Consider the following 12040-nt stretch of genomic DNA (forward strand, 5'->3'; position numbering starts at 1 on the left):
GGTTGGTGCACGTTAGCAACCACCAGGGGTCCTACGTTGAATTATTGAGATGCCGAAAAGAAAACCCCATGTAAAAGTTATCACATGGCCTACCAAAACAGCCTGCACTAAGAAGCCGGCCAAACTCAAAACATGTCTGTTTCAGGAACCCAAGTTAATTATTTTGTCATCAGATTTGGATTTGCTTCGGATTTTAGACCTTTCTTGTGTTGTTCCACTGTACTTACTCGGCCCTTATTATATGCAAGGAACAAGTTTTACAAAAATAGTATATATTCGTTATATATTCAATTTTCAAGAAAAAAATTGAAACCGAGTTCTTTGAATTTTCATATATACTACGTAAAAATATACATATATAAATATGTATCAGAACCGTGATAAAGAATTTTCACATTCGTTAAATTGTAGGTATTCTGAACACATAAATATAATAAAAGTCGTTTTATCTATTATCCATCGATTTTAGGTATGATATTTATTCTAAAATTTAACGCAGCATGAGAGTAGGCAGTGTCTTCGTTGTTGTTCCTTTAGTGATAAGTTGTTACGTGTTAAGACCGTTCTCCCTACACCTGAGAGGAGTAAAATATACTAAAAACTTGTTTAATTTTTTTTTTAATTTAAAAATTATTATAAAGATCTTATGAAATGATAATATGAATATAATAATCACTATGGATATCTAAAACTTGCTGGAGATTACTAAGGAAATAATGATTATAGCACGTTAGAAATAGGAATAAATGATAAACTAGTCCACCAAAAGTAGTGTAAATGGTCCAGTAAGATAGACCTTTATAACAAAAGATTGTGAACTATGCTTAAGTATTATTATTATCTCATATATTATTTTATTGTCGGATTTGTGAATCTCACTCGTGATATGTGTGTACATTTGTGATTATCTTTTCTTTTGATCACACAAATAAACACGGGGATAATTAAGTGTTAAATTTTAAATTTTCAAATTTATAATAATATTTACCTTTCGTTTATCGCAATCCTCGAAAATAATATTATCTTTAATCGATTTTTTAAACAGAAGATACATCGACCTCCTAACAAATCAAATTTTATCAAAAACAAAAAAAAAAAAAAAGCAAAACAAATTCTGGGTGTAATTAAACTTGAACTTGAGTCCTTCATGATTTATGAGTATGATGGGATTAAACATTAAATGAAGTCCATCCTTTCTGCTTTTATGGCCGAACACAGTTAAAGTTTGGACCATAGCAAAGGCATTAAATTAGCCACCTAGCCCAAACTAACAAAATGTTTATTTCAGGCTTATCTGTAACATGTTGCTGTATGCAGGGCCCTGTCCTCAAAGCCCTATTTGTATGATTCTGTTTGGTTCATTTTTGTCCCTATTTTATCCCCTCGTTTTCTTCAATTTTCTTTTCTTTTAAAAATGTTGAAGAAAGTTTTATATTTGATATAATAATCATTATCAATATCATATGACACACAATACATATCATACCATACGTAATGACATTTAATGTAAAATAATATGAATCGATATTTTCATAAACTCCTCACTGATTTACAAGATTTCTTTCTTAATCACATTCTCAAAATTAAATGAACAATTCTCGTCAATAAGTATGATGAATATGAAATACATAGACGAGTGTCACAACCCATTTCTACCCTACAAAGTGATATTATAAATCTTGTGAAAAAAACTTTTAACCTATCTACTAAATTTGGCCTCACACAAGTAGATAACAATTGTGAAACATGTGGCATTTTTGAGGCCAATATCATTTTGACCTTGTGATTCAATATATATTTCATACCACATGCCAAATAACTTTCTAGGCCAAACCAATTTTAGGGTGCCAAATATACACTAAAACCAACCACAAACACATGCTCATAAAACCTTTGATATTTTTTGTTTTTCTTTTTGAACCAATTTACCCCTCAAAAGATTGTCCAAGTATACAAGTTCTATCCTTTGTGACTTTAATGAGAAAGACAGTGCTTTGATTACTAAAGGCTTCCGAGACCTTTCTCCCCGAAACATGCTACAATTATAGAATTCGGACAGGATGTTTAACTAACTTGTCTGTCTTTGTGCCTGCTTGGAAGCTTGGTTAGGCCGATTTTGCTTTCTTTGAATTACATTTCCTACTCATGAAAGAATCAATTGCTAGATTTATCAATAGTAATTAAAAGTGGATTAAATATTTTGGTCGGTTCATCACAATCTCGGCTTCGAACTAACTAATAGTGAAACTTCATATTCAAGTTAGGTCTTTGCATTTTGTTCCGTAACTTACTTCTCTTGTCCACTTTGCATCGTACAAGAGTTCGTACTAAAATTATTAGGCTTAACTTTAATGAAATTTCAAAATCATACTCAAATTAGGTTTAATTTTCGTTTCTCTTGTCTACTATGTTTCTTAAAAATAGATTAAAGCTATTTTTTGAAATCATAAAGAGTTTTAAGATTATTAAGTATTCCTAATTTTACGATATCTTATACGAATTAAAATGCAACGAAAAGAGATTCGGCTCCTCTAGAAGTCTCGAAATATTTTTCATTTTTGTTTGATTAATTTAAAGATTTAATGGTATCATAATTAGGAAAAAGTCGGTACACTAAGACAAGTGATTAGTGTACTCAAGAGTCTAAGAGCAACATCATCCATCAATGATATACATGCAGATTCCTTTATAAAATCCCGTGATAGTTTGACAGGTTTGGGAAAAACCTTTGTGCATCAAACTAATTTCTATGTATGATTAGGTTAAGTTTCTTGGACAAGACGGGCAAAGAGAAGATATTAGTGATTGAACCAACCAGAACCCTGGGATGACTTTGCTTTGCTATAAAAGCAAGTTAAAAAAAGGATTGTTAAATTAGTCTAAAAGTGGTTCCTCATAACCCAATGTAGCATGCAGGACCCCATTATTGATCTTAAGCTAGAAATATCCAATGATGGGTGACGGGCAAGAAAAAAAGCCTTCGTATTTTTGGGCTCGGTTTCTTTCCTTGGATGAGATGGTGACTTTAGGGTATTAAATCGTGAGGTCACCATAACATTGTAAATTGAAAAGGATGGAAAGAAAAGTGTGATGTGGCCATCAAGAACGTACGTACTCTGATGGAGAAACCAGACAAGTTCCAGGAAGAAGACAAGCTCTCAACTCTTCTTTTTCTGTCCATTCATAGATTATAGGTTAGAATAAAAGGTATTAGATTTGAAAACCCCAGCACTTTTTCTCAAATCAAAGATAAGGAAAAGTCGGCAGGCTTTTCCTTTTCTTTTGTTTGATTAAGTTTAAAGGTGACATAATATGAAATTTAGATTCAAGGTAAAGAACCATGCATGTATACCTCAAAGGACCTTGAATTTTTCTCCATAAATAATTTGCCATATATTGCCCTCATTTTTTATTAGAACCCTAGCCTGCTTATGTCTATGAAGCTGTCCAAATTGGGAAAATAATGACTAATTTGAAAGGATCTATAGACTGTAATTAGAGTAGCAGCAAACTGAATGAGGATACCCCAAGTATAGAAGGGACGGCAGGGGCTTGGTGGGCAGTGGAAGCTCCCCACTGCTTGACTCCTCTTTTAGTGACTGAACTTAATTATTTAGATCAATACTTAAATTTAACTCAATTGATAAGGATGAAATAAAAATCGAATAAATATATTATGTTCAGATGGTATTTCTCACATGTATCATAAAAAAAAAGAAAATCCGAACTACGTATTCGATTTGACTTTCAATATGTAATATTATTTTGTGTTACACACAAAACTCCAACAACCAACATTGGGAGAGAAATACCATATATGCATAATCAAGAAGAAAGAAAGACAATTAGGTCTGAGGAAGGTAAAATTAGCCAAAACCATATTGCATTTGAGAAATGACAATTACCCAACCAAAAATGACTCGTTTTTCACCAATCTATGGGTGCATATACTGATGTAAAAGGTTCCTAGCTTAGGAACATTTCCGATATCTCTCAACCTAGCTCTCTATACGATTTTCCTGGGGGACAGTCGATTGCTTTGGGGGAGACAACAAGTTGAGATAACAGGTACTCTTGTTTATTTATTTTTTTCATCACAATTAAATCTTCCACCAAATAAAGGGTCCCATATTCCTCACATTTACTTTGGTTGTAAGAGTGAAAAAACATTAAAAAGGTACAGGAAAGTTCCTAACATTTTCGAGTGGGCATCTCCTATTTAGAAAAAAAGGTGAATCTTATTATGGATTAGGGTTTTGAGGGGAAGAAAAAGTGAGCCAAAAGGTGGTACCAAAAAGTTTGAAAACTATCATCCAACAACATCTCTCATCATGCTATGCAATGATGCTTGCATGAATTTCATAAAATCTTAAAGCAGATTTTATCTTTTCATTTTTTTTTTCAGATTCTCCCAACTGACATTCATCTTCTCTACCATTCAAGATCTTTGCATCTCAAAGCTACGTTAACTCTTGAATGTGTACTGTCTAGCACTTAGCTTTACGTACCTTATACTGCATTATGGTATAATGGAAGGGCTGACCCCTTTCACTTAACCACGTCAAACCAATGAGCTGTGCCCATCTCAGCTACATTAATACACAATCTAAACTACTTAATACCCTTGATACAAATACATTCTTTCAAACCCGTAGATCCACACTTTTAGATTTAGTTTATCTTGTTAATTTGAATGTTGGATAGAGATTTTAAATTTAAAATACGATATTATTGTCGTGAACAAAAAGATGTAATGAAATAATTATTATTATATTATATAGTAAGATAATTTTATTGAAATTATAGAAATACAAACATGGTCAACATTATTTTTTTCTGCTAGCAAGTATGCTCCTTGAGTAAAATACTAGTAACATTTCAAGATTTGTACAATAAATATGGGTGTAAATTTTAATAATGTGCAAGTACAAGATGATATCGATTGGCATAATGTAAAGGTTGAAACGTGCTTTGCTTTAATTGATTAAAGCTCTAGAGCAAGCACTACTTTATTAACATCTCCATACCAATGTAGAAAAAGAAAAGGGGGGAGTAATCATGGATGATACAGTCCTTGATTCAGGTTAAAGAATTCTTAAAAGCCCTGTTTAAGAGATCTCGAATCCCCAACTCCCTTCCCTTGTTGCTTAGGATGGGATTTTGTTTGCTTGGTTTTTTGCCTTTTCCCAAAAGGAGAGCCATTGCCAACCATGACCCAACTCTTAGTGCTTTATAATATATGTATAGTTTCTATTTAAATAATAAATATATATTGACACCAATCAATAGGCCTCCCTTCTTACGAAAGGGCACACCAAGTACAGATGGCAACATCCCATTTGCCAAGTTCTTGAGTTGCCCAATTATTTAATTGGAGAAAATTGTTACTAAGGAATCTGATGCCCCTGTTGTTTAATTAGATTAGTAGGGTTTTATTTTATTTTTTTTCCTTTGGACTGTACCCTTGTAGATTTTTGTTTATGGTTTATAATACAATGTATTCTGAAAGAATTTATAGTATTATTATAAGATATGTTATTTAATTATAAAATGTACAAATCTAACTTGTTGTATTCTTCTCCAACATACCTAGTAAACCAACCCAATCAACACAAATCATTTTCACTTCTTACATGGGGCAATTTAATAGAGCTTAAGGTTAAGTAAAAGATTAGTCGTTTACTTGTAAAGTAAAAGTGGGAGACAGATTCCCATTATTCTACAGCTTAGGTCTTTGAGAATTGTAAGTCCCAAGGCCAACTAATAATGACATGAGAGAAAGAGAGAAAGGGACAGTCCATCAAATATAGTATAAGGTAGTAAAATATTTGCCACACACAGTTTACAGGAAAAACAACACTATCTTTTAGATTGTTTATTGTTCATGGATGACCTGCCGGACCTCCTCCAGTTAAAGCCTTGGTTAGAGAGGAGGAACACAAAAGAAAAGAGGTTCAAATTTGTTTGGTCAACTCTCTGAGAATGTAGCTAAAGCTGATAGCCATTAGATTTGATTACTTTTGTAAGGGATTCTGCAAATTTGCTCAAAGAAAATTGGAGATATTAGAAGATTCAGGACAACTTGAAAACTTAACCAGACATATAATGTTCCTTTTCAGATTCATATATGGTCTTTTTGACCTAAAAATGGGTAAGATGAAAACCTTTACTTGAACTTCAAGTGGGGACTTAAAAGTCAAATAAATAGCTATATTTTTGCAAGGAATAAGTACAATGGCCTTCACAAAGTTTGGCCAAGTGCCTATAAAAGAATTCCCAAGCTACACAATGATGCAAGGAAGACATTGAGAGCAATAGTTGGTGTGAGGCAGCAGCATGGCAGTGGGCAAAAGGCATTGTCAATTTGGCAAGTAGACAGCAGTGCCATGTTTTACCCTCCAGTGCACACTAGTCCGATTGATACCTAATGCCACCACCGCAATTGCCACTATTCTTTTGTAAGCATTGTCCCTTGGACTTGGACCATCGCTTCATTGTCATATCAATGTTTAACATTGACACCAACTGAACAAGTGTCTTCCTTTATTATTTGAGAGAGAATTGTTAGATGGCTTAATCTGGGTATTAAGTGTCGATGATGATAATTTCGAATGCACCATCTTTATAAGTACAAAACACATTACCTTGATACGGGAATTAAGCAACCTAAAGAATGGGTGAAGGATTTGTTTTTTTTTTTCCCTCCAAGTTTCCACAGACAAACAGCACAAGAAGGTGGATAAGGCAGTCAAGTTATCAAAAGGGAGAAAGATGCCATAGATCTTCTTCCGTCCCCATATGTAAATGAAAATTGATGATAATACCCACCACATGACCCAGATGGGTATTGTATCCTAATTAATAACCCCCAAAAGATAATTCTACGAACTGTGAAAATGAGCTAGATTTTAGCTTCTTGACCAAACAAACCCCATTAAAGATCTTGAAGCTCTCCTCCCAAGGTTTTTTTTTAAATAAAAAAGACAACACAATAAGATAAACAAAAAGAAAAATCCTCTGAGGAGAGTTGGCAGTGTCAGTTGCTAGCTCAAATGGGTATAATTATAACTAAAATATGCCATTGAAAACACTAAAACAAACTTACAGAAATAACCTCAAAGTGATTTAAAAGGTTAAAAAAATAGTCCCACATAGGAGAAAGGAAGCAAAGTGTTGAAGTTTGAAGGAAGAGAAGGGGCCTGTTTTGCAATATTTTAGCAGTGGCAGTGGCGGTGGTTAATGATCAAAGAGCTCTCTTTTTGATGCAAGCGTGGGTATAAATGCAGGACCTTTGCCAATGCCCTTCTCTTTCACTCTCTCCTCTTCCAAATAGACAAATTCCCATTTCTTTTTTTCTCACTCTAAAGTAACAAAACTCTCTATTACTTTTTCTTCTCTGTTTTTTTTATTGTTTTGTAGCAGAGTTGCTCTGTTGCTGAGGAAACAAAAAAAAAAAAAAACTAGTAGCTCAAATTCAATTAAAGCTTTAAATTTTGTGTGTGCGTGGGAGTGTTGAGAAAAGAAAAAAGGCCTTGAATGAGAGAGCAGAGAGAGTACAGAAAAGTAAGCACAGAATCTGAAAATGGGTATCTTTCTCCCCTACTTTTAGTTGAGTTTCTCTCTCTTTCTGGGTGCTTTCTGCTAAAACTCTGACTAGGGTTTTGAATGAGAAGGGTGGCTTTATTTATTGTACTGAAATCAATGTTCTTTTTTAGATTAATTGACTGCTTCTAGTAGACTCTTTTTCTTTTTCTTTTTTTTTTCACAGCTCTTCTTTGAACTTTCTTTTTCTGTTCTGTTGTGACTTTTTTGTCTTGAATAAGGCTTTTTCCATTGTGCGAGTTTTTCTGTACTTCCAATTTCCGGTTGTTGCTTTGGAAATGGTAGCTGTTTCAGCCTGTGGGGATCTTTTTTACATAATTTCAGTTCTGTTTTTGGCGGTTTATGAATTGAAGTGGGTTTTCTTTGATTACTTCTGCTGAACCGTTTCTATGGTTTTCTTTTGGGGTGGGTGAATTTCAGCTTTCTAGGGCTGTAACTTTCTTATATTTTAAGTTTTCAGACCCCTTGTGGACTTAGCTTGAAGCTTGTTCCTAAAGTTTTTGTGTTTTAATATATGTCAAAGAATTAGATAATTTTTCCATGTGATTTGTTTGTTGTTGTCTTTTCTACCTGTATATTTTGTGGTCTTTAATCTTTGGTTGATCATTTTGGAGCAGTTAAGGGTTTTTTTAGGTAGTGGTCAAATTTTGAAGGCTTCGTTTCTGTTCATTAGCCTGACTTCGGAGTTTGGACTGTTGGCTTGACTAGGTGTTCAAATATAATTGTGGAGAAAAGCACAGACTGAGACACAATCGCTATTCTTGTTGAATAGGGATGGATATAGGTGAAAAGGATAAATATGAGCTAGAAAAGAGGAATGAGAATCACATAAACTACCAGGCACCTGGTATGTCTCCTGATTGGCAGTTTGGTGGTGCCAATCTCACAAGTACTCCTATGAGTTTAGTTTCTAGTGATAATCCCATGGCTATTGGTTCTTCATGTGCCTCTGCTTCAGTGGTAGACTCATTCGGTACGAGCCTTTGGGAGCACACATCTAATTCACAAAACTTGGGATTTTGTGACATTAATGCACAAAATGGTGCAAGCTCTTCAAATGGAATGGGAATTGGAAAAGGTGGTAACTCTCTGCGAAGTACCATAGATAGACCATTTGATATGAGTTGGAATGCAGCAAGTTCAATGTTGAGAGGGGGTATTTTCTTACCGAATGCGACTGGGATTCTACCACAGAGCCTATCTCAGTTGCCAGCTGATTCAGCTTTCATTGATCGTGCTGCCAGGTTCTCGAGCTTTAATGGGGGAAATTTTAGTGACATGGTGAACCCTTTTGGTATTCCTGAATCTATGGGTCTGTATACTAGGGGTGTTGGCTTGATGCAAGGACCACAAGATATTTTTGCAATAAGTGGGATGAAATCAGTATCTGTTGTGGAATCTGAGAAAAGTAAGTTGAATTCCACTGAAGCTTCCAAAGATGCCTCTTTGCAAGTTGAAAATAGGGCTACTCAAGAAAGTCCACTCAAGAATGAAAAGAAAAGTGAAAGTCTTGTTCCATCTAATGAAGAAGCAAAACAAGGAAATGGTGGCTCTGGTAACGAGTCTGATGAGGCTGAGTTTAGTGGTGGTATTGGTGGTCAAGATGAACCATCTGCATTGGATGATTTAAGTTTGGAACCTTCTGCTAAGGGTCTTAGTTCAAAGAAAAGAAAAAGGAGTGTACAGGTAAAAAATGTTTGCCAACTGGTTCCCTGATCCATTATACATTTCCATTTATGGCATACATTTTGAGTGCTGTGTTTTGTGGCAGGATGCTGAGGTTGATCAGGTAAAGGGAGGTGAACCACCTGTTGAGGCTGCGAAGGATAATGCTGAAAATCAAAAGAAGGGAGACCAGAACCAAACTACAACAATAAATAAGACTACAGGGAAACAGGGGAAACAAGGGTCTCAAGCTTCTGATCCACCAAAAGAAGAATACATTCATGTTAGAGCCCGAAGAGGCCAGGCAACAAATAGCCATAGTCTTGCAGAAAGGGTAAATTTACATGGAAACTTCATTGAAATTTAGCAATATTTAGATAATCTTTTTTGTTTAGATTGGAATTGGTTGTGACTTTAGGTAAGAAGAGAAAAGATCAGTGAAAGGATGAAATTTCTTCAGGACCTTGTACCTGGTTGTAGCAAGGTTTGTTTTCTTGGTTGTTATAGCTTAGGAAGTACAATCAAACTGACTTCTCAGCAGTAATCAGAACAGCTACTGTAGTTCATTTTGTGTGGGTTTATTATCGATGCAGGTTACAGGCAAGGCAGTGATGCTAGATGAAATCATTAACTATGTACAGTCACTTCAGCGGCAGGTTGAGGTATTGGACCAGAATTCAGAACTTCCCTTTTCCAACCTAGTGGTTCCCTAGTAATCTAGTGTGATTGATGATGGTGGAATTGTGCATACTTCAATCTTATCAAATTGATCTGATAAATATACAAACTAAAAAAATAAGTAACTTGGTGAATCTTGTTCTAGATTGATGTAAATGATACAACCTCAGGGCTTATATGGTATTTCTCACGATGGCCTTGCTTTTAAGAAACTATAATTGATGTCTGGGCTTACAGTTTGAATGTCTATAACTCATCTGTGAATTTTTGTACAGTTGATTTGATATATTGTAGAGACATAACCCTCTGCTGCTCTTCACTAGTTTTATTCCCTATCCTTTGACCGAGTGATGAGTGTATAGTTAATGGATGTCACCTTTTACTCCTTTTTGCAGTTTCTATCAATGAAACTTGCTACAGTGAACCCAAGGCTGGATTTTAATATAGAAGGGCTCCTGGCAAAAGATGTAAGTTGATCAGCACAGATTTCAGCAATAACTCATGTCTACATGTGTCTCATCTGATCCATCAAAGTGCATCTTCATTGATATACAGATTATTCAATCACGAGCTGGTCCTTCATCTCTGGGGTTTTCTCCAGATATGTCCGTGGGTTATCCTTCATTACATCCATCTCAACCTGGACTTGTTCAAGCTGCTCTGCCTGTCATGGGAAATACCTCTGATGTAATTCGTAGAACTCTCAGTTCCCAGTTCACACCCATGACTGGAGGATACAAGGAGCCTAATCAGGTTTTCTTTTTCTTCTTTTTATTTAGTTCACACTTCATGTATGTGTGTGTGTATTTGTAGCATCAAGTGGTTAATTAATCAGCAAGAATTGAGTTAATTCATGAGGGTCCTCTGTGAAACCTTTCCCTTGCATGAACTTGGTCCTTAAGTTTTTTTATTCTTGGTCATTGTTTTTCCCCTTTTAATATATTTTTAAAGTGTTATCAACGTGAAAGGAAAATTAATGAGCTATGAAAATTTATTGTGCAACGTTGGCTTTTAATGCATGATGTGAATGATGTAAAATGATTTGTCTGCTTAACGTCATAAGTCTCTGAGTATTACGATTTACCTTTCATGGTTGATACATTCTGGTTCCAGCTATCGAATGCTTGGGAGGATGACCTCCACAATGTTGTCCAGATGAATTACGGAGCTGGTGCTCCTTCTGACAGCCAAGATGTAAATGGTATAACTCCCTTTTTCATGTCATAGGCCAAGTGTTCTCAGATCTGACTAAAATTTATCTATTGCATTTTCAGGGTCTCTACCATCAGGTCACTTGAAAGTAGAACTTTGATCCTCCTCTTACAGGTCTATTCCAGGCAGCTCCATTATGGCCTTCTACCTGCTACACTTATCCTGCATTCTTGAAGGTAGCCAAGGGCATGCAGAATCAGTATTTGAAAGATTTAAGTATAAACATATACTGTCAGCATATTCCTACCTGTTTCTTATTGGATAATTGAAGGTGCTATCGGCCTGGTTTTATAGCTGGGAATATCTGCCACATTTTGCCAAAACAAAGGCTTGCTTGAAGGCTCAAGGTTCCTTAACTGTACGGTGGGACAGTAATTTCCATTTATTTTGTTTGAGCATTAGATATATAGAGGGAAATGAGACTCCTTTGATGGTGGGAATTGTATTGCTGTCCCAGTCAGAGGAAAGGTGGATTAGAATGTATAGATTGATGATGGAAAGTTTTTGTGATATATAGGAGTTTATGCTTTTATCTAGTAGTATCAGATGATCTCTGTAATTTTACAGATGGCAGTGGGAAGTATTTTGTTCAGTTCAGAGATGTAAGTTGTATTTGTTTATTTTGTATTGAGGGCTATAATGTACTTCAATCTTCCTCTATATATTTTTTGGCTTTATCTGCATTCACTACCCCATACTCCTGGAATAAAATCACTACCCCTATTTTGTTGATTATTGAAAGTGTTCATCCTCACCATGGCATCAATTCGTGCGTATGACTGAGTTAGACATTGGAATTTATTACAAGATTGATTCCTTCAATAAGCAGATACATATTTTTTTTAGTATACAAATCTGAAACTTCAGAACAATCCCCCTGGAG

General features: G+C 35.1%; 1 protein-coding gene across 1 annotated transcript; it reads left to right on the plus strand.

Annotated features, from left to right (window-relative positions):
* Positions 1-7105: 7105 nt before the first annotated feature.
* On the plus strand, positions 7106-11840 carry LOC18610150 (basic helix-loop-helix (bHLH) DNA-binding superfamily protein). The gene is made up of 9 exons (XM_018116135.2): positions 7106-7586; positions 8311-9288; positions 9374-9601; positions 9686-9751; positions 9861-9929; positions 10341-10412; positions 10501-10698; positions 11059-11146; positions 11220-11840. Exons 2-9 carry the CDS (start codon positions 8377-8379, stop codon positions 11255-11257), a joined length of 1671 nt encoding a protein of 556 aa, XP_017971624.1. The 5' UTR covers positions 7106-7586; positions 8311-8376; the 3' UTR covers positions 11258-11840.
* Positions 11841-12040: the final 200 nt, after the last annotated feature.

This window comes from Theobroma cacao, chromosome 2 (genome assembly GCF_053813885.1).
Source record: "Theobroma cacao isolate CCN51 chromosome 2, ASM5381388v1, whole genome shotgun sequence".
Classification (NCBI taxonomy): domain Eukaryota; kingdom Viridiplantae; phylum Streptophyta; class Magnoliopsida; order Malvales; family Malvaceae; genus Theobroma; species Theobroma cacao.